Source organism: Pseudopipra pipra, chromosome Z (assembly GCF_036250125.1).
Source record: "Pseudopipra pipra isolate bDixPip1 chromosome Z, bDixPip1.hap1, whole genome shotgun sequence".
Classification (NCBI taxonomy): Eukaryota; Metazoa; Chordata; class Aves; order Passeriformes; family Pipridae; genus Pseudopipra; species Pseudopipra pipra.
The window spans coordinates 44,453,183-44,475,647 of NC_087581.1; the positions used below are offsets into that span (position 1 = coordinate 44,453,183).

The 22,465-nt window shown below is 39.0% G+C and overlaps 1 protein-coding gene across 5 annotated transcripts in view; it reads left to right on the forward strand.

Annotated features, from left to right (window-relative positions):
- Window positions 1-22,465, forward strand: part of MCC (MCC regulator of WNT signaling pathway) — a 195,681-nt gene that overhangs the window by 155,174 nt on the left and 18,042 nt on the right. For all 5 annotated transcript variants that reach the window (XM_064641644.1, XM_064641645.1, XM_064641646.1 and 2 more), the window contains 9 exons: window positions 199-345; window positions 649-738; window positions 1,424-1,572; window positions 3,260-3,400; window positions 4,592-4,692; window positions 7,225-7,408; window positions 14,255-14,489; window positions 21,000-21,206; window positions 22,178-22,275. In XM_064641644.1, the coding sequence (XP_064497714.1) occupies window positions 199-345; window positions 649-738; window positions 1,424-1,572; window positions 3,260-3,400; window positions 4,592-4,692; window positions 7,225-7,408; window positions 14,255-14,489; window positions 21,000-21,206; window positions 22,178-22,275 (1,352 nt within the window). The remainder of the gene's footprint in view (window positions 1-198; window positions 346-648; window positions 739-1,423; window positions 1,573-3,259; window positions 3,401-4,591; window positions 4,693-7,224; window positions 7,409-14,254; window positions 14,490-20,999; window positions 21,207-22,177; window positions 22,276-22,465) is intronic.

Here is a 22,465-nt window from a genome sequence, read left to right on the forward strand (position 1 = left end):
AAAGCTGAAAACAATAGAATTTTAAAATAACCTCCACTCATCTGCTCCTCACATGAAAACTTCACAGGCACCAGGGTACAAAAATATAACTTCTATGCTGAAACGAGGAGCAATTAAACTTGGTTAGACAATGAGAAAAATCTCTAAACTATTTAAACCATATAAGTGGGAGAATAAGAATGCTGTGTTTTACTGTAGGTTCGAGAGCTTCAGACACGTTTGCAGAGCGTGCAGGCAACGGGCCCATCCAGCCCCAGCCGTCTCACTTCTGCCAATCGACCCATCAACCCCAGCACGGGAGAGCTGAGCACCAGCAGCAGCAGCAACGACATTCCCATTGCCAAGGTGAGCTCTTGTGTGTTTCAGTAACCCTTCTCATTATCTGGGGAAAGCAGGTCTCATTTTGCTCTATGCAGGAATAACTGAGAGGTGTCTAGAATCCCCAGAATGTTTCCTAAGCAGGTCTGTGAACTTGAACTGTGGGAACGAATTAAGTGTTAATGATTGTAGTTCTCTCAGTTACAGCACAGAGGTCAATTTTATAGTAGTTTACTTCAGTTTTGCAAGTGTAACTAGAGCACAGATGCATTTTGTGTAAACTTCATGAACTTTATTGCTGTGTAACCTGTGAAGCATTCTGACTTGCAGATTGCTGAAAGAGTGAAGTTGTCAAAGACAAGATCAGAGTCTTCATCATCTGATAGACCTGTCTTAGGATCAGAAATCAGCAGCATAGGGGTAAGAACTAAAAATTATGTGCATGCATGATATCTTCTGAAGATGACTTGTGTTCCAATAAAAGAAGCATTGCTTTCTTAATAAATTAATATATGGACTGAGTGAAAATACTTTAAAGAACTTTAAAGAACTTTAAAAGTTATTTAGAGGAAAATATTTCAGCAAAGAATATTTCACCTAGTATTAAGATCTCATTTTCTCCTAACTAGTGGCTAGAAATCATTCTCTGAGAGACTTCAAGAGGAGTCATTTCCTCCAAAATATTTTTCAAGAAGACTCTCCAGTTGCATTTCACAACTTTCAACAGTGAACTGGGTTCTGCTTTGAAATGCCAATGTAAATCAATAACGTTGCTGGTACTGTGTGTTAGTATTTGTTTTACTGAAGAACTTGGCTCTAACCTTTTGCTAAGCTTTCAAGAACATAAATAACTTGCGTAGTAGGCTTTTTAAATGTATGATGAAATAGTGGCCTTCACCCTTGGTTAGTAGAATTTTAAAACAAAATGGCTTCTAAAAGTGGAATCTTGTAAATATTCTATTCAATGTAAAATTCATAACAAAAACCAAATAATGAATGCCTTGAAGTGAGTACATGTGAGCAAATGCAGTTCTCAATGCAGAGTGCTTTTGGGAGAAATCCAGTGGTTATCTATTCACAATAATCTATTAACTGCCCTGTGCAGGTGTCTAGTACTGTGGCTGAACATTTGGCACATTCCCTCCAAGACTGCTCAAACATCCAGGAAATCTTCCAGACTCTCTATTCACATGGATCTGCTATCTCTGAAAGTAAAATTCGAGAATTTGAAGTGGAGACAGAGAGATTAAATAGGTAAGGTGGAAAGTTAGATAATGCTCACATGTGTTGCCTTCTATTAGCTTTGATAAAGTTACTGCATTTTTATCCTTTTTGAACATCAGTCCAAGCTCAACTGTGGCAGTTGCAGATAAACATAGAATGTAGGTGCTGAAGAGAAGATGTGCAAAGGATTCTTTCCATGAGTATGACAGTTTGGTTGTGTGTTATTAGATCAGCCCAGCACCTTCACCTGTGACAGTTTGTACTGTGGAGTGTCCCTCTCTGTGGGTAACCAAATAGTCATGGCATCTTTTTTCATGAGACACATCACTGATAGAAATAGGGATTCTCATAACATAGTCTCGCTCATTCTAGAATTAGCTTGCTTGTTTTGTCCGGAAGAAACAGAACAATCGCATTGACTGTATCCATAAATGTATTCATGTGGTGGTGTGGCATATATACCAGTAAATAGATTTCTGTCTGTAGAAGAGTGATTGCACCTTTCTGGTTGTAGTTAAAATATTGGTGGTGTTATCCTTCAATAAGCTCTATCAAAATCATGTCTTTTTTTGACACATAAAGATCAAAACGGTGAATCAGAAACATGAGAATCGTCTTTCTGGCCAAGTTCTTTCTTCCCCACAGCCACCTCAAATTTAATCTGATCAGTAAAATATCTCTTTTATTTATAGCTCATGTTTTTGTAGTCTTGCAAAACGTGATCTTTGTTTCCTTCTTCTTCTTCTTTTCTCTTTTCTGTACACTGCACAATTATGCTTTGACAGCATGTATCCTTATAGAAGGTGTCAAAAGAAGGTACAGAAAGTGAAGCATCTGAAAGTCAGGACTTTATTCTGATCACTGAATAAAGGGTATACTAGCCATTCTCATTCTTCTTTATTAGGAAGTCAGTGATTTTAGAGTCCTGCATGCCACTGATTTCTTCATTAGCTACTTGTCCAAATTTTGAAATTTTTTGCCTGTTTTTGGCATATATCCACCTTTTACATTTAGGCACAGTACACTGATGTGTAGTGCAGTTATTGGCACAGAGAATAAGCAGTAATAGTTATATTCTGAAGCTTCATTTTCATATTCAGAGTTAGCCTTATTGAGAAGAGTATTACAAGGTAGCTTCTGTTCCACTGTTGCCAGAACATTTGGAGATTACAGTGCCTCACTGAAACCTCATTCATAGTTTGGAAGTTCCCTCTCTAATCACAACTAAACCATGACTTCAGGTGATTATTCTGGATTTTCCAAAGAAAGGAGGCATTTATGCAACTGCATGATCCCTACACACGCCCCCAATTGCACTAGTGAATATGCCACTTAAAACAAGAAGCAAATGTGGCAGCAGGAAGTGAGGAATTGAGGCAGAAAAATTGAGCAAAAGGTTAATATGAAACTGTCCTATGCAGTCTTTTACCCTAACAAAAAAGGGTATAACCTTCTGCTTGCTGCTGTTGCACAGGGTTGTGATTATGCTTTATGGGAAGGTGAAAAGAAGAAGAGGCTGTACTAAGAGAAATTTCTATCCTCTTGGCTCTTGATAAAGGGATACAAAACTGATGGAGTTAGCAATCTTCATTTAAAAAAAAAATAAAATGTGTAGACCAAGTGGTTTTTGTTGTTTTAAATTATGGTTGTTCTAGAATTTTCAGGTCACTGACTGTAAGTTAAGCTTGAAGGTTGCAAATTACTTCCTTTTCTACAGCCGTATTGAACACCTGAAATCCCAGAATGACTTACTGACAATAACACTGGAAGAGTGCAAGAGCAATGCTGAGAGGATGAGCATGCTTGTTGGGAAGTATGAGTCCAACGCCACGGCCCTCAGGCTGGCATTGCAGTACAGGTATGTGCCTACACAGAGAGTATTTCAGAAAAAGAGGGAGCCAAGGCAGAACTTGACAGAAGCTTTCCAGAGTGAAGTTGTTGGTGTGCCATAATAATACTGTTTCTTTTTGTTTCCTTCGTGAAAAAAAGTCCCTTTAGTTAAACTACTTGGCAGACTACTGAACTGAAGTTACTGATACACTGTATTTCAAGTCTAGTTCTCCAGGATCTAAAAGAAATATGCAGATTTATCTCTTCATTTTTAAATACTGAATTAACATTTGAGTTAATGATTGTGCGTAGGCTCAGACTGTCTCTGCTGAATCTGGTCTTAAGATATAGGTTCTCTGTATTAGGCACCTTTCACAAGACCAGTGGGCCAAACAATAGTGTTGTACTCCACATAATTCAGAATGACTTTGTATCACATCAGTTGGAATTGTGGATTAATTGCTTAGTATTTGCTAATAAGTATCTAAATTTGCTTCAAACTATATGTAAAAAGGTGGATGTCATTTAACACCTTCAGCTGCAACTAATTTGGAACAGGCAGTTCTGGTCTTAAGACAAATTGTGTGCCTTTAAAAAAATGTGTTTTCTTACCATCAGCCTTGACCAAATTACTAGGAAATCTAAACTGCAAATAGGTATACTAGTATATATTTTTTTCAAAAAAACTGTTAGAAGGCAGCATGAATGAGTGACTCACAACTGTAGTTGGAAGCTGTTTTGTTGTAAGGAAGAAAATCTTACAGCCAGGACAGATCAAGAAGTATTTTTCATGTGTCTTCTTTACTTCTTACTACAGTCTGTGTACTGCAATTATCTTGTAGAGTATAGAATGCTGTATTTTGTATAGTAAGAAGGTCTGGGAAAAGTTTCACAAAAAGATCATGTTGACCACCATTTGTACTGGTGTTTCAAACATGCTTCTGGAACTTCCTTCACATCAGGTCATTCTCTTCCCTTTTATCTTGTTACGTTACTTGAGGTCAACCTGGCACTGTCATAAGGAAGGAGAGAATGTTGAATGCCTGTGATAGGAAATATATGTATTATGTTATCTAATATCCCTACTGTTAGACAAGTAGTAGGGAATCACACATACCTCTGTTGTTGTTGTTGTTGCTCTTGCAGGTATTCTTCCTTTCTAAATTACGGGTGATATTTTGTGTGATTTTTGTTTTCTGTAGTTTGTTTTCTCTTTCAGTGAACAATGCATAGAAGCGTATGAACTGCTGTTGGCATTGGCAGAAAGTGAGCAGAGTCTTATTCTTGGGCAGTTCAGAGCTGCAGGTGTTGGTTCTGTTGGTAAGATGTCAATGAATCACTTCATTTAATTTTTTTTTTTGCATGTCAGTTAGCATTAGAGTTGGTTGCAATGGTGAATCATCTCATGACCCATTACTTAAGAATGCTCTCTGGTCTTTTCTTGGTTTTAACTAATTAAATTATTTTACAAACCCCAAAAACAAAGGAAAAGAGAGCAATTTAAATTCACCAGTGGATGCTATCACAAGGGGATGCCTAGCAGGGGCGAGACTGCTACAGGCATGCAACTGTACAGAGTGGAATAATTAAACAATACTTGTGGGCATATGTGGCTTAGGGCCACACAGCTGTGGTAACTGCAAGTGTGGATTCTGTTTGAAGCAGTAAGACTGACCCCCCAGAAACTGAGTATAGTTTATGAAAAAATGGGATTAAGACAATACTATGACAGCATAAAAAATAAAAAAGCTGTAATTTTTCACATCCCACCCATTTTACCTTTGCTCTTAAATTTTTAAATGTTCTATCTTCTGTTTTACTCTGCTGTCAGGGATATTAGCCTGTATATTCTGAATTTCTCTTATTTTGTGGTTAGTTAATCTTATGGCTAAGTGTTGGTTTTTAATATGCTGCTTGCTAAGTGGAACAAGCCACTACCATAGGTTCAGTACAGTTCAGAAGTGTGTGGAGCTTGACATTGCTGCTGGCTCCACTTTTCTGATAGAAAGACATGTTTACAGGATGAAAGTTAAATCTTTCCCATTCCTTCCATTGATAGGAGAAAGCAGCCACAATAATCTTAAAGCAGAAAGAAGGGAAACCTTCAGAGAGAGAATAATAACCCTTCATGCCATCCTGAGGCATAGTTACTGCCCAGTGGGCTAATGCCAGTAGCTTCTCAGGAATCACTGAAATGTAAATGGAAAACTTCTAGAGACAGAGTGACCATCTGGTTTTAGAGCCACAGGACTGAAACCAGTCCTGAAACCATGGTCGGTCTCTTGTTTCAGATGACTGGATGCACGCAGCCTGCAGTCACTGTGCTGCTCTCCATGCCCCTTACTTTGTATCTCCCGCAGTGCTCAATGCAGGCCTTTGTGTACCCGTTTCACCTGTGCAGTGTGTACAGTGCACCAAAAAGTAAAGGAGATGTCTGAGATTTTCTTCCACTTTTCTTCCAAGCTCTGGTCATTCTTTTCCACAATGCACTGTGGGGCTTTTCCCTGCTAGTAGAGATCAGTGAGCAGCAAAAGTAAATTTAGTCTTGGGTTTTCTGTTCATGTAGGAGGCAGAAAGAAATTTTTGAGGAGAGAAATACTTTGGGTTTCAGTAGGGTTTCATCTGCATTTTATGAAAGAAACTGTAGTTTAGTTTTTGTGTAGGTATCTGTCTACAGCTCTTAATTATGGTATTACCAGTTACATCCCTGAGAAAGAAATAGTGCAAATTTCCCATTACCTAACACAGCTTGGAGGAAGTTGTATATGGTTTTTGTACCTTTAATTTGATTAACACACCTAGATAAAATAACAGATTTTTGGTTTGAAGATCAGTCAAGTTTTATATCAACATCTGTGAGTGGAAAATTCATGGGAGTTGCATCACTTAGATCTGAGCATATCTAACTGCTCTTAATGTTCACCCTTCCTTCTTCCTCATTAATGTTCTTTCTAGTGCATGCACTTCACTTAGCAAGTGTGAAGTATGGGTAATTGGTCTTTGACTCAAACAAGGATGAACTGAAAATCTGACAAAGAGCAAAGTGGGTTTTTTTTAATCTCTGACATATTTGGATTGTGTTTTTTAAAATATGAGTATATTGTACCTTTAATTTACAAATATATTTGTAGATTTTCTGTTTAGCCGATAGCGTGTCTTACTTTAATGACTTGATGGCAGCTGGAGGACTGTAGGAGTAGTGACAGTGGTGGTTCAGTCCTGCTTCTGCTGAAGGGCTGTCTTACCAGCTACACATATGCTGTATAACCACTGGAAATTATAGCAAATTAATAAACACCATTGCTAGTTTTCTTTTGGCTTAATATGCATGGCTGTAAACTCTGAAAGGCTGCTTTTAGGCAGTAAGGCAATTCTTCCAGCTGGCAAGGTAACCTGTAAGAAGGTGTTCTGGCAAACCATTACGCTTGAGGTCAAGGTGTTTTTGAGAAAAAGCCCTGGAAATGACCACACTGTGGAACAGCACTGCACTGATTGGAGAAAGAGTTGTCATTTAGGCTGAGGCTTTTTCAGTGTGTTAATAATTCGAGTGTTTGAGCCTAATCTTAAAGCACAGTGCAGACCCTTACAAACAGAGAAGCTGGCTAAAATAATACATCACTTAAGACATGTACATGGAACAAAAAATACCTGGAGCTTGTGACTGGGACAAAAGTGCATTCCAGGTCAGTAGCCCAGTTACTACACAAGTGAAGTTGCTTTTAGCTCACATATTGGTAATGTATTTTCATAGTTTTTGTATAAACTAAGAGCGTGTAGAAGGATCTCTATTCTTGCTTTAACTTCTATCACCTTCTTCAAAGCTCTGAAACAGATTTTTTGCTTGAAAACTAGGAGACCAGACAGGTGATGAAAACATCACACAGATGCTTAAGAGAGCTCATGACTGCAGGAAGACAGCTGAGAATGCAGCAAAAGCCTTGCTAATGAAACTAGATGGGAGCTGCGGGGGAGCCTATGCAGTCACTGGCTGCAGTGTGCAGCCCTGGGAAAGCCTCTCATCCAACAGCCACACAAGGTAAATGCAGCTCCTCTGCTCTCCTAGTGCCCGAGTGTTTGATTTCAGACCAGAAGTTGTATTGTATTTGCTGTTCTGCCTCCCTCACACCAGTCCCTCGGTTTCTGTCCTTTGATTTGTAAGTCACCATGCCTCAGTGGTCTGATTGTTTTTAGACTTTGAGCAACTCCAGACAAGAAGGGGTTTGTCTAAATTTTTTGCAAGTGGGTGACTCTGGACTTTGATCTTCCTCATAAAGGTCAAAACCATTACGTTTGTTTTACTTCACTGACTTTGTGGCTGTTTGGTTGGAACTCAAATCATGTACTTCTTACTCTTATCTATTGTATGCAGACAGCACGGACATACAGAGAACCAGAGATCTGAAGTATGCTTCCACTGGCATTTTGAAGTGCTCAAGAATTGTTTTTTTAAATATTACAAGTCTACCCATTTTGTTTTAAACCATTTCCTCTCCCTTCTCATTACCCTTTGCCCCTCCTCCAAATTATTCCTTCCCATGCTGTTCTTTTCACACGTGGAGTGGAACAGAGAGAGTGAGTCCCTCCTGGAGAGACTGAATATTCCAGTTTCTCTGAAGACCTATAAAATAATGAAACTTAGATGAGCTATTATTGCAGAAGCGTTCCGGTTCAAATACATCTGCCAGCAGCTTCATTTTGAGTTTTTGCCTGCCAGTGGTATAATTATACTCTGTGTGCTTCTGTGTGGATACAAATTTGGCAAGCATCCTGGATAAATATAGATGAACATTTTTCTTTTTAAGCGTTATTTTGGTTTCTTAGATTCACTCTAAAACTTTATTTTAATTCAGTTTTTGAGCCAGATCTTTATTCAAATGCTGTAATTTTTTTGACACTTCAGAAGTTTATTTTAGTACTGTATCATTTCCTCTTCTTTCTGATGCCTCCTCCAAAGGTTCTAATTTCCTGCCATATAACTGGCATGGAATAGATTAAAAGTGAGCAAAAAGGTAACCTGAGGGAACGGGGTGCTAATGTGAGGTAAATTTTAATGTTTTATTCAGAGAAGTTTTGTGATGCACTTTCAGTCCAAGAAAGCTGTATCTTTAGGTAGAAATTATGGTGGCTGCACCTGTGCTGGTAAAACGCTGATCGCCCATTGTAGCAAAAGCATTAACTAATCTTGGAAAGAAGTTACAAAAAGCTGTTCCAAGTGTTTGACTTGCCATGTTTTGTGCCATATCTACACCCATATGTGAACGTGTTGTTTGTGGCTACATGTAACATCTCTACCTAAGTTGACCTTGTTTTTTGTTGTTCTGTTGTTTGAAAGGGCCATTTTTGGTTGGCCATAACTACCTCAGTGGTTTTTTTCCTTTTGACATATCTAGCATGTAGTCAAAACATAATTTTTTTCTTGAAGAACAATTTAGATAGTTTCTAGTATTGACAGGGGAGAATTATGGGCAAGGAGGGGTTGTTCCTGTTCTGGTGTTTGCTCTCTTAGTCTTTCACTGCAAGTGTTTGGAATATGGTCTCTATAGTCCTTGCTTTCTTTAACATAATTTTTGGGGGTTTGAGGAGGAGGATAAGAGAGGGAGATATCTGTATTTGTGTCTTTGCACATTGTTCACCATGAACATTTGGTGGTCAGCTGGCACTTTGTGTATATTTATTTACATATAACATGTGGACTGAGGAGTTAAAGTTTCAGCAGAGTATATTTAAAGTGGCATAGGATTTCAAATTTCATCACTATAAATTATGTCATGAAATGTAAAAATGTGATTGTAAATATTCATGTGCACAAGAGAGACATTTTAGCTTGAGTCATTATCATTGTAGGCTATCTTTTCCTGGCATGGAGCAGAATACTATACTGAATAAGGTAACTCTTATTATCTGGTTTGATATATGTGGAACATAAGACAGAAAAGCTTCTGTCACTCACCCAAAGGGCACACAAAAGTCAGGAATTTGTCATATGGGCACCCTGATCTGATCGTCACTTATACATTGTTGTCCCTCTCCCCTCCTGCCATGCCAAATGTAATTTTGTCTTAGCCTAAACATACATGTATCAGTGAAAATATTTTTGAAACTTCAGCTTCTCCAAAAAATACAAATCTTCTTTCCTTCTGTTCAGATCTTTGTCAGTAAAATACTCTATCTCAAGTTTTAAAAATTGAAGATTTTGTCTTTAAATTTCCTCTCCCTGTCATTCCGGATCCTTCTTGTTTCTCTCCAGGCCCCTACTCCTACTTTTTGAAGTTATCCTGCCTGTGATACCAGCTCTCTCAACTCATTCACGTGTGCTCTCTTGTCACTCAGCTCTCTGCTACTCCAGACAGACATCCATTGCCACAAACCTCCAGCACTGTATGGTTCTTTGATGCTCGTGGTTTCCATTTCCTTTACATTTTTATTACAGTGCAATCTAAGCAGAGATAGCAAAGCAGACTGTGGATTTCTAACTGTTCCTGGAGGCTTAATGATTTTATTTGTATTAAAGAACTCTACCTAAGTTTTTCACCCAGAGGGTAGCTGGGCACTGGAACAGGCTCCCCAGGACAGTGGTCACAGCACCAAGCCTGACAGAGTTCAAGAAGCATTTGGACAATGCTCTCAGGCACACAATGTGATTCCTGGGGCTGTCATGCGCAGGGCTTAGTGTTGGACTTTGATGAGCCTTGTGGGTCTCTTCCAACTCAGGATATTCTATGATTCTATGAAGTTCTATAAAACTGGGGAGTAGAACAAGTCAACGTCATCAGTGAGTGCTGTGTGAACCACCATTTGGGGACCACTGCACTGAAATTAAAATATTTTTACAATATGTGATTCGAACATACTTTGAGTCTGCAAAACTGATTTTTTGCCATAGCTGTTTTACTGTTGCAGGCTTTTAGTTGCAGATATGTATTGTTACCTTTTCCCTTTGAAATCAACTGAAGAGGTAGTGGGATGTTGAAAACTATCTTTTGCTGAGAATTGTGACAAATGAGTAATTCTTCCTGTTGTTGGAAATCCTGTAGACTGTGGATTTACAACGAAATTGTTGACCCATCTTGAGCTTTGAAATTTCAGATGAGATTCTGAATGTCAAATCACTGAATACATTACTGAGAATAAACATGTGGTGAGGCATTAGTGGCAAGTGGCTAAAGACTGTGAAAGGGAGCAACTGAAATGAAAATAAATGCAATGAAAGAGCATCTAAATTCATTTGGCTGGCAACAGCACTACAATAATGTTGCCAATTCAGTTTTTGAAAATAGAAATCAGTTTACAGTGTAGTTGGAAGTTGTAATTGTTTTAAATGGACAGAAGCTAACTATAGAACGTATATTGCCAACAAGGTTTGACTGATTACACCTTTAGAAGGAACCAAAAGAGAAGGAGTCCAGTTGTAACACTGACTGAAAAAGGTGTATTTTATTCTCTGCTACACTAGCAAGCCCAAGCTTACAACTGGATTCATGGAGGGAGAGATCTGGTCTCTTATACGCAAAGGCAGTTCTCTTCAGTATTATGCAGTGTCACAGAATATCTGCACTCAGTCAACTGTAGGAATATATCTCTCATCAGAATTATCTCAGATATCAGATAAGACACTGACAGACAAGATTATCTTGGCTGAAGCGTGCAAATAAGTTCTTTAGAAATATCCAAAGAGATACCTCAGTGTTATCTGTGCAACACTTTATTGCTGCACTGAAGCAGTCTCAGAAGGAAGGAGGGTAGTTTACCAAAGGTAATTCTAGCCAAATAGACTGTTGTTTGCCATTTGCCTGGTTGAAGTATTTGTTGGTTTCTCAGGAAGTTAATATCTTTTGGCATTGTGCTGTTCCAGATCTCAAGAAACGTATATACTGTGTACCAAGTGCTTTCTTTAAAGGGTTCGATTGTGTGCAGACATTCAAGCAAGTTCGTTATCTTAAGTGTTGTCTTAGTTCTATCAGCTCTTGTATTATCCACTCAATTGCTGAATTGCTTATTTATTTATTGACTTGATTTTTAACAGACAAAATGATGCTTATATAGGGATTTGTAGACAAATTTTTGTAGTGTACAGAAATTACTCACAGACAAGCACTGTTGAAAGCCTCCTTTGTATCCATCCACTGCATTTTATACACACACATGCATACCAGCAAATAAGACTGCACGTTATGCTATACCAGCCCACATATTTTCCATAAACTGTATATGAAAATTAATTTGACATCATCCAGGTATGACATCATTGTAAAAGACTCGAGGGATGAAGCAAGTGTGAAGAATATTTCTCTTTGCTTTTTCTGAATACAATAGCAGTGAGAGTGAGCAGTTTGATGTTGTATTCCCTCCAGCTGTGATGAAATTGTGATCCTTTTTCTGTCCTTACCTACACACTGGAGAAATGAGAAACTGCACATCTTTTGCAACAGTTTCCTGTGATTTTTGGATGGATGCATTATCCTTTGTCCTGATTGCTGTCAGAAGGGAGGGTGATATCTGAAATTCAGGATGATATGCACCCTAGCTGTCATCCCTTACGCAGAGCAGCAATGGACTAGCATTGTGGCTGTGGAGAGCTGTGTGGTGGGGCTTTAGGGGGAACAAACCCTGGAAGAGCCGCCATGGGAGCTCAGAAACACTGCAGTGTTGTTTCTGTCCCTCATCGTGAAGCCTCCTTTTTACAACAGCCCACAGTGGGCTTTGTGCCCAGCTGCTCCCAGTCTTCCGGATGGGGGCTTGCTGCTAAATGCTGTGGGGGAGAGGGAGGGTTCTAACCCCTTTGTGTGCTAGCTGAGACAGGTTCCTCACTAAGCTCCCCTCAACTTCTTAAAAAAAATGAAACAAAAATTAAAAGAGCAGCTTGCTAGCAATTCACCAGAGGAGCCAACTTGGCTGCAGGCAGTCAGCCAGGACTGAAGTAAAAGCAGCCTGAGTATCCCTGGCAACAGCCCAGACTGCCTTCCTTAGTTTGGACTGCACTCCCCTAAAATATATGTGCATAGCTGTGGGTCTTTAAGGGCCAAAATCTGTGACTATGCAGTGAGTATGAAGTCAAGCTCAACATAACAATAGACTTCCAGCATTTTTCTGCTCAGGTTTCAGCAAGAGAGCTAGGTTCTCTTTCCTTTGCAACCAAAAACTGAGGTGAGGTCTTTGTGCTCCAATATTTGAAGCCTGTGTAGACTTTGAAAGCTGTCCTTACTCCAACAACAGCTGTTTTACATTTAATCCAGAGAAGCTGTGCAATTGCTGTCTTTGGATGCTGAGGAAACTTGCAACATGACTTCAGTACGGAATTACCTATTTTTCACATTGTCTATCCTCATAATTTTTCTATCAATATCTACTTCAGTGAGATATCCGTAGGCTCAGTAAAGCAGGTAGGTACTGAGTGCTTTTATCATCACTGTAAATGGAAATGGATGAAAACAAAAGCAAAGACCAATTTACAGTTGTGGCAACTGTGGCAGGCACCTCTTATCCCTCAGAAAAGGAAGGAATAATGTGAAATTGACAGAGAACTGTAGTCAAGAGCTGTAATGCGATGTTTCATGAGGGGGAAGGATTTTGAGAAATCTTTTTAGACCTGCCAATTCTCCATCTTCTCCAAGGCTGTGCTTGGAATTTGTGGGAAGATTGGCAATTATTTGAAGCACTTTAAAAACAACGTAGCTTTAGCTGAAGTAGAACCAGAAGAGTTGATAGGCTTCCCCTTTTTCACATTCACAGTATTTTAGGACAACATTCTGGATCTCACAGCGTGTGGTGGGTGGGACTTTTTTTCTTAGTACAAAAATGTTGAACAGCAGTGCAATTTGATACAGAAAGTGATTTATTCCCCTGCTGATAACTGAGATCATCTAGCATTCCAGACAGGCACAGTTAATGGATGACTTATCCCTCACCCAGCAGCTGATTACAGGACCTCAGGAGACAGCAGGCAGCTTTGAGTGAAACAACACGGCATTTTATTTTCCTTTCAGTGTTATTGCAGCTATATTCAGCCCTGGAATGCTACAGCTGTATCAGTCTCAGCCCCCTGCAGAACTGGCATGCACGTAGGTGGGTGGGCAGCACTGAGCCACCACTGCTCTAATTCTTAGCTCCATTATCCTCTTTTTCTGCAATCTGTGTAAACATCTGTGGGGCAGAGTAATGGGCAGACATTTTTTTGATGCCTGTAGATAGGAGAAGATTCACCAAGTCTTTTATTATGACTTTTTCTTAAAATTCCTGCTAACCTGTGGGTTGACTTTAAAATCCTCCAGCCCTGAAGGAATGCCAGTATACTGAGGAGTACACCTTAAAATGAGCTGAAAGATGCTATCTCCTGGCATGTGCCAGTGGAGTTTTGCTCAGGTTGATTCCTGAAAGTATCCATTAAAATATCTGAGGTGATAACTGGCCATCAGCAGAGATAAATCAGGTCTAGGCTGATTCTTTTTTCTTAGCAGATGCTTCTTCCCAAAAAAGATGAAGACTCATTATCAGAGCAGCAGAAAGAAGCTTGGTTATTGCTAAGAAATCTTAAGAAGCTTTTTGCTCTTTTTTTTCTTAATTTAAAAAAAGGATTTTTCCAGAAGACACCATTTCAGAAAAAGCAATTCGGTTACACATCACTAAATATCTGGCTTTGCGGAGAAGTTGTCACATGATTCGATTTTCTCATACAGCTTAGAGAATTAATTTCTTTTCTGAATTTGTCACACCCTTCTGCATCTTCTGAACATTGCAATGTCCAGTCCATGCTGCATGTGTCCTTTCTGTGAACTTTTAAGTAAGACTCAGTTGTGTTGGTAAAGTATCAGGAGAGTGTTTGATGTAAAAATTGAGCTTTTGTTCCAAATGTTGTTTTTTCTAATACCATTCTTTCTCTTTCCAGTACCACCAGCTCAACTGCAAGCAGCTGTGATACGGAATTTACAAAGGAGGATGAGCAGCGGCTGAAGGATTACATCCAGCAGTTGAAAAATGACAGGGCAGCAGTGAAACTGACAATGCTGGAGCTGGAAAGCATCCACATTGATCCCCTTAGTTATGACGTTAAGCCACGCGGAGACAGCCAGAGGCTAGACCTGGAAAATGCAGTCCTAATGCAGGAACTTATGGCAATGAAGGTATTTTATTTATAACCAGGAGGTTAAAAATTGCTGACAATGCCCCTGTGCTCCAGAACATGCTCAGTCATGTGTGGGAGGCTTGGGTAGAGATCACTGGGTAATAAAGGGTAACTTTGTTGAAACACATAATCTGGACTGCAAATCCAGTAGTCACAAAGTGACAGAAGGCAGTGCATTAACATTGAAGAGCTATGTGTGTTTTGAATTAGGCAGGAACTTCATCTGTGGATCTAAACTTGGAATGCTCTCCTTGACAAACCAGATGCTCTGTTTGAGAGATATGGCAGCTGAGTTGCTCAAGGGTGACCAAAAACATGATACGGCACTTCCCAAGAGACAGTTCATTACTTCACTTACAAGCTTGCAAATGTTCATCGTGAATATTTGTGACCTGAAGCAGAACAAATTCACCTCCTTTTAATATAGCTGTGGGAGGAAGAATGGTCTGTCAGAAGGTGTCACCCCTAATACTCTCTGTCAGTCATGTAAGTCCTGATGGCACTGTGTTGCAATCTGTAGCTCAGTTCAGAGTCTGAGCAAAGAGTAGGATGTGTAATGACTTCAGTTACAGGGTTTTGGAGAAAATTCTGGTTTATATGTCCAATTCTAAAGATGTGATATAGAAAACTTGACTTTTGTTGACCAGGTATAGAGCTTATATCATTTTAAGTCTGTCTTCTGTATTGACTTTGAGAGGTGGACTAAAACATAGGAACATAACAAAGGCAATACAAGTAGGCAATTCTGTATGTATGCATTCAGAACTTGTCTGGTTTGACTAAGTTTAAATAAGTTTAATTTCTGCATTTTAACAAGTAGTATTTTAGTCAACTAATGGCAGATGTGTCAGCTGATGGTATCAAGTGGGACAGCAAATCCTAATAGTTTCATAAACTTCTAAAGCTTTAGATTTTTATTCAGATGTGCTCCTTCTGGCTAACTGGTAGCTTAGTAATGATAATTATATTCTTAGTGGTGCTGCCTTTCCATGATAACAAATATAAGTTTGCAATAATGCATTCATTATTTGCAGTTCAGAAGAAAGATTGCTTGCTACCTGTCAGAAGATTTAAAGCTATGTTACTTGTTTGAACATGTTGTGGCTACAGCAATATTTTCCCCATAACTGAAGCATGCAAGATGTACTGGAAGACATTTGTAGATAATTAGATGTGTATTTCAGATATCATGCTTCATTCTCCTATTTTGTGTCCAGATCTTCCCTGAAATCTTTTGTACACCATTCTTACCTCTATATTTAAATTGATTGGTGAAGGCAAACTGCAGAGCTACCTCTTGTGATAAGTGCCTTTGCATTCCCTGACTGGCAGAAACGCCAGCAGTTGCATATCATAATTTCTGGTACAGTTTGGAGCGCTGGTAATCCTTTTGTTCACTCAGCAATCATCTAACTTGGTTTTGACATAAGGCATCTGTTCATAACTTTTGGTTGGACCTATTACACTGGGTTTTCACTGCAGGAATTGCCCCTGGAAGAAGAAATCTTTCTTCTTCTTTGAGTTGTGTGGATTGCAAACAGAATAGATACACATTAAACCTAGGTGGCTGAAGTCACCTTCAGTCCTTTCCAGTACAGAGAAACTGACAGTATTGTTATTCACTGTAATTTCTTGTACTTTGCTGGAATTCACAATGCGGGAAAACCTTAGGTTTCTGAAAGAGACATGGTGAAAACTCAAGTTTGTCAAAGCTTGGAACGCATTTGTTGGTTCGTGATCTTCTGCTCAGAAATTGAAAACTCCTGCCTTTCTTCTATGCATATCATCATATCATGGCTAGGTTTCATGAATGAAGATTTGGGAAGGGCTCTGTCCACATTTGTTACAGGCACGCTGGTGGCTAATAAGGCCAATATGAGATAAACAAGTCTGATTGCAAAAGGCACAGCAGAAAGACTCCTTAGATGGTATATTCTGCAAGACACGATTCTTTCTGTGTTGTCTTTTCTCCTTGAGAGTGATCCTGTGTGCTTTCTCAAAGGCATCAGCAGCGTTATAGATGGTGTGTCTCCAGGCCTCCCGATTTGAGGCCAGAGTAGACCAGTTATATTGATCAATATGGCCAAGGCTGAGATGTTGTTTCAGGGAATCCTTGTATCTTTTCTTCGGGTCTCCTCTCTTGCGGCAGCCAATAGCAAGTTCACCATAAAGCAAGATCTTAGGGAGGCGGTGGTCCTTCATCCTTGAGATGTGTCCTGCCCAACGCAGCTGTGTTCTCAGCAACTTTTCTATGCATGAAGCATTACAAAAGGCACAGCTACACTCTGCATGTTTTGGTTGCCTGTATTACCCTTTTAGCATCCACGATTGTTGCTCAGGTCTACGTTATACCTTGCTCATATGTTTAGCAAAATATAACATAGTTGAACCTAAAGTCAGGACTCATGGATGTATTGGCTTTCTGAGTATGTTTTTTGTGTCTTGTTATTTGAAACGTACCTCATACAGAATAGCATATGCATCTGCCTGCTTCTGAGACAAATGGAGGATTTAAATTTCCTTACGGTGTTTCATTTAACTTGAAGCAGATGGACTCATCTGTGCTGCAGAAGACTTCATTGTGTATCAGCTTTTAATTTTTTCCCTCCCTTGCACATTCTTAGCAAGGATGATACAGCTGACTGAGCTACTCAATACTTTCCTGCACTGCTGGGTCATAAGATTTGTGCTGTCTTCCCAAAACTTGTGTCCGTATTGGAATCTCTGCTGCATCTTTTGACACCTTCCATTTATAACTCCCGGTAAAAACTGATCTCTACATCAATCTGAAAATACCTTTACACCAGTAGTTCTTCATTATTGATTAAAAAGATGTTTTGAGGGTGGTTTCTCTGTTGCCATGTTTATTATTTTTTTATTGGTCCAGAGTGTAAGACGCAGTGGTCTACCAGTACTTCTGTAAAATCCAGTTCTTTGCTTCAAGCAATAATTAATCATGTTTCCAAATATATTCTTGGCTGTGGTTTGTCATCATTCAGCGGTCTTGCTTTGAGGTCAGTTGTTGTCATGCCCCAGTTAGCAAGGAGATTACTTCTGATGGCTGTAAATAATTCTTGGTTTACAGCATTTCTGCATTTCAAAGGACTTAATCTAGATAAGAAGTCTCAGCTTTCTACACTGGTAATTTTTCCTCCTTTGTGTACAGGTGGTGATAATGTTGCTCATAATGACTGAAGAGACTTCAGTCTCTTTGTGGAAAATGTTAAGGATCTCGTTGTTCACCTTTGTTACAGCAGTTCATGCCCTTATAGATTTATATAGTAAAATACAGTTAACTAGAGCATGACATTTATCTGCTCTGATGTTTGTTTTACCTCTGATGGCTGGCAGACGCCACTTGGGTACTGTGATCCTCCTAGAGTCCTGACTTTTCATGATTTTTAGAACTTCTTGCCACATTAGAGTTCTTTGCTGTTTTGTTCTTCTGACATGACCACATCTGATACAAATGTTGATTTTGAAAGTTCCATGCTGTTTCTGATTATATTGAATCAAAAGTTTTTAATTTTCATTCAAGTTTTTGCCCAAATTCAGAATTACAATATAGAACCATAGAATCATAGAATCAGCTGGGTTGGAAGGGACCTCAGAGATCATCAAGTCCAACCCTTGATCCACTACCGCTGCGGTTACTAGACCATGGCACTGTCACATCCTGTCTCTTTTTAAAAATCTCCAGGGACGGAGAATCCACTACTTCCCTGGGCAGCCCATTCCAATGTCTGACCACCCTCTCAGTAAAGAAGTTCTTTCTAATGACTGCAAGTACAAAATATTCCTCAATATTCAATTAATTAGTCCTGAAATAACTACTATAATTGAAGCTTGTGAATTCACATGTATTACTAAAGTGTTCTGCTATCATCTGGAAGAGTGACCACTTGCTACGTGCTCCTTCAGGGTTTCATTTTGTAAATGCCACTCGTGCTTAAGACATACACTCAGATGTGTTAAACTGCAGGATGTTTCACAGCAACCTGTAATTAGAAGAAAAGGGGTATAGTAAATATACAAAGGTGGTGTTTTAATTTAAATTAAATTTAGATACTGTCTTTAGAAAATGTATTTTCATGGGAAAAATCTAACTAAACCTGAATTCCTTGAAGTTTCCCTTATAACACGTAGCTGTTGCCACCCTGCCTCACAGATTGTATGTGTCCATACCGCTATCCTCAACTGTAGTTTTAATTTTTAGCTTCAACCTTTCCTTCCTGTTCCTTCCCTGAAAGCCTCTGTAAGACACTGGCTGAGAGCTTTTCCACTTTTCCCCTGCTTTTTCCCCTGCTTTGTCTTTGCTTCTTTACTTCCAAGTCACATTGTTTTGACCTGAGAAAACTAAACATATGGGAAGTGCACGATATGTCTTCTTGGACAGGATGCAAACTGGTGAATTCATATATGATTATTTAAACTTACTGTCTTCATAAACAAAGGAGTTAACCGTTGATCCTTAAGTTTATTTTGAGCTTGAATATGTTAAAATTAAAATAACTTAAAATATAATTAAAATAAGTTAAAAATTTTAGGTGGCGAGAAAAATCAGTTCCACAAATTCATTGTTGTAGTGGTTAAATTCACTTTTTTATTTTAGGAAATAGATGTCCCTCATTTTTAGGCTGAATTTGCCTAGCTTCAGCTTCCAGCCAGGGAAGATCTGTCATAACCATCATACCACACAGATAGCCCTCTATCAAGAGTATCTTTTTTTCATATAGGTGTCAAAATACTCTATTCAAATTACTTCTCAGCCTTCACTAAGCAGGCTAAGTAGATTAATGGTTTTAGAAATAGAGGCTTAAGAAGCTAAATACATACACTTGAGTATATCAGACCATCCAGTTCAACTCCTATAACTAAATATCCCTATCATTATTTATTAGTATTATTTATGTATTTACTGTTGACAAAGGAAATTAATGGTAAGTTTGCCTAACAACTAAATTTGTGTAAACCACATTGAATAAAACTGGTTGTGCTTCTAGCCTTCAGTTCACAAACAAGCAGATGATTTTAAGGTATGGATTTCATTTTTGCATTGTTGGTGATTCTGAATAAGCTGATGATTACCTATGGTGGTTGTAACTGTGATACACCTGCATGCACTGGTTACACTTAATCCAGACAGCAAATTTTTGGTGGCAGTCATAGATTCTCTTCTACATGAAAAGTTAGTCGAAATTTGTGTTTAAAAAAAATTAAAAATAGTGACTTGTTCCTAGGCTGACCACAGAACAAGAAACTTCTGTTTTTGAGAAGTGTTTACATAGTGAACAAGTTTAGAACTGAATGGTAATACAGAAAATGTTTGCATTTAACTCAATAGTCATCAATGAGGAAACCTAGCACAAGACAAACTCAGCAGCGAGAACATGATTCTAGGTTGGAGTCTTTTTTTGGTTTTGGCAGTCTTCTGTTTGTTTGTTGGTGTTGTTTAGCACATAATGTAAATTACATTTTAGTTCTATCTCCTTAAAGATTTTGTGGATACTGGGTTTTTCTGGGTTCAGAAAATAACTAGGCATTTTGTAGAAGAAACTTTTCTGAAGTGCTTTTAAGCACAAAGGTCCTTCTGGTTCGGGATATCCATCAGCTGCCTTACATGGGAGGCTGGGAGCATGTGCTGAAAGAAGGGTCATTGCACTCATGCCCTGCTCTTAAACTTCTGCCCAGCCACTGTCAGACAGATGTTAAAACAGAGATCTGTCCCCAAATATCAGTTGTTGTGTTACAGTAGGTGACAGCCCTGTCATAAACATCAGAGTGGCAGAAGAATTGCACACAAGAATGAGCTCTCAGAATTCAGCTTCTCTCTGTGAAGTCAATCCCCTGTGGATCATATTTATGGAAGAATATAATTGAGTGCAATTTTGTCAAATTTAAGTTGTGTATATTTGGGTATTCTGGTTTTCTAGAGAAGGGAAATTAAAAACGGACATCTGATGGTGCCATACCAAGTTGCCCTTTTTGACTTAACTCATTCTACCACAGAGGCTGGTATTACAGAGTGGGAATATGTTACCTGTGTGTGTTGTCCTAGTCCCTCAAACCCCTCCATTCTAATGAGATAAATTCTTATGTATCAATAAGAAACTGAAATCTGGAATTTAGGGAGGTTTTTGACAGGAAAGTAATACGCTTCTTGTTTTAAGCAAGTGGTCTCTGAAGGGCAAAGTAGAACCAAAGAAATTTCAGCAGCTGTGGCTACTCTCTCAGATCCTTGATAGTCTAGTTTCAGCACCACACTAGTGGCTATGAGCTTATTTCTGAGGCTGATACTGAAGTGGCACAGCTCATCATATTCAGACTCAAAATGTACTAGTCTTTTGATGAATATGCTATGTGACTATAAAAAGGCATGTGGGTGCTGATAGTGTTCTCCATGAAAAGGACACTTGGGTTATAGGAGTGGATGAAAATCTTGTTTAACCTCATCTTCCTTTAGGTATATAGTCCCATGAGCAGCATGCTGATAATGTTTCTTCAACAGGAGGAGATGGCAGAGCTCAAGGCACAGCTTTACCTGCTAGAGAAGGAGAAGAAGGCATTGGAATTGAAACTGAGCACTCGAGAGGCCCAGGAGCAGGCCTACCTTGTCCACATTGAGCACTTGAAATCTGAAGTGGAAGAACAAAAAGAGCAGAGAATGAGGTCTCTCAGCTCAACCAGCAGTGGAAGCAAAGACAAACTGGGCAAGGTCAGGAGTCAAGCTAAGTTTCCAAAGCCGTAAACATGATTAATTATACCACTCCCCTCCCTGTATCAGTCTTTAGCATGTTAATAATTCTTCTATTTTGTCTATATGTAGATCTTTTCTCTCTTCTCCAGTTGTTAGGTGATTCCTTCCATACTGTGACTTATGAGGACTTTGCAGAATTATTGTTAAGCCTGCGCAAAAAGAAGGTTGTTTTGAGGAGGATTACCACAAGCCCAGTCTTGCCAAACATACAAGTTGCTGTGGTCGAACGTGTGTCTTGCCTGTTGCCACTCGCTGGAAACAGTGGAAGGGATGGAGTATAAGCAAAATGCCATCCTCCCCCAAACACAAAATTTGAAAAAATAAGCTCTCATTCCTTTGAAGCAGTTAGAGCATTGTAATGACAGTCTCTTTTTCCAAGTCAATTTGTAATAATTTGAGAATTAAGGCTTTTTCTCCTCTTATTATAATGCAAAATAAACAGATTTCTGCATTAACTGTATTAATTTGCATTAAGAAATAGATACCTGGGAAAACTTAGGTCCTCTTATTTTAGTGCTGTGTCCCCAGATAAGCCTCAGTAATGTGTTCAAAAACAAAATCCAGAGCTAGTGTTTAACTGTCTTTCTTACTTGTTTCTAGCAATGCATCATCTGAATTTTTTGATCCCAGCAGTTCTTTGTTTCAAGTGTAGTGTCAAAAGAAATGTAGGGAAATCACCAGCAGTTTTGCACACTAGCAGAATTCTGCAAGTTGATGAGCTGTGGTGGTTTAGGAAACATTTAGGGGGATTTGTGAAGTGTTAATCCATTTAGTCTATTTCTTGGTATGATACACTGCCATGTTGCTGTAATATTGTGATGTTTATTTCACCTTCATTTTACAAGTAGCTGTTACCTAAGTGGTTTTCAGAATTTTCCAGTTAAGATGGTAAGTACTTTCAAACTAGATGGTGTTTCCTGGTTTCTCAGGAATGCAGTGATGGCACCGCAGCACCATTAACTCTTGCTGAGCTGAGACCATACACCGAGAGTGAACTGACTGCTGAGCTGACAAACGCACTCAGGAGGTAAGCAGCTTCCCTCACCAGGGACACCACTTGTCCTGTAGGCCTGGGGCAAGGCTTAGTTCTGAGCCTTTGCTCTTACCCTCAAGTGATTTTAAGAGTGATCACAAATTTGTCCCATGAGAAGGAAAATGATTGAAGGTCTTCTAGTGTTCCCCTCTCTTTGCTGTTTTCTTTAGTCTGGTGAAAGTCT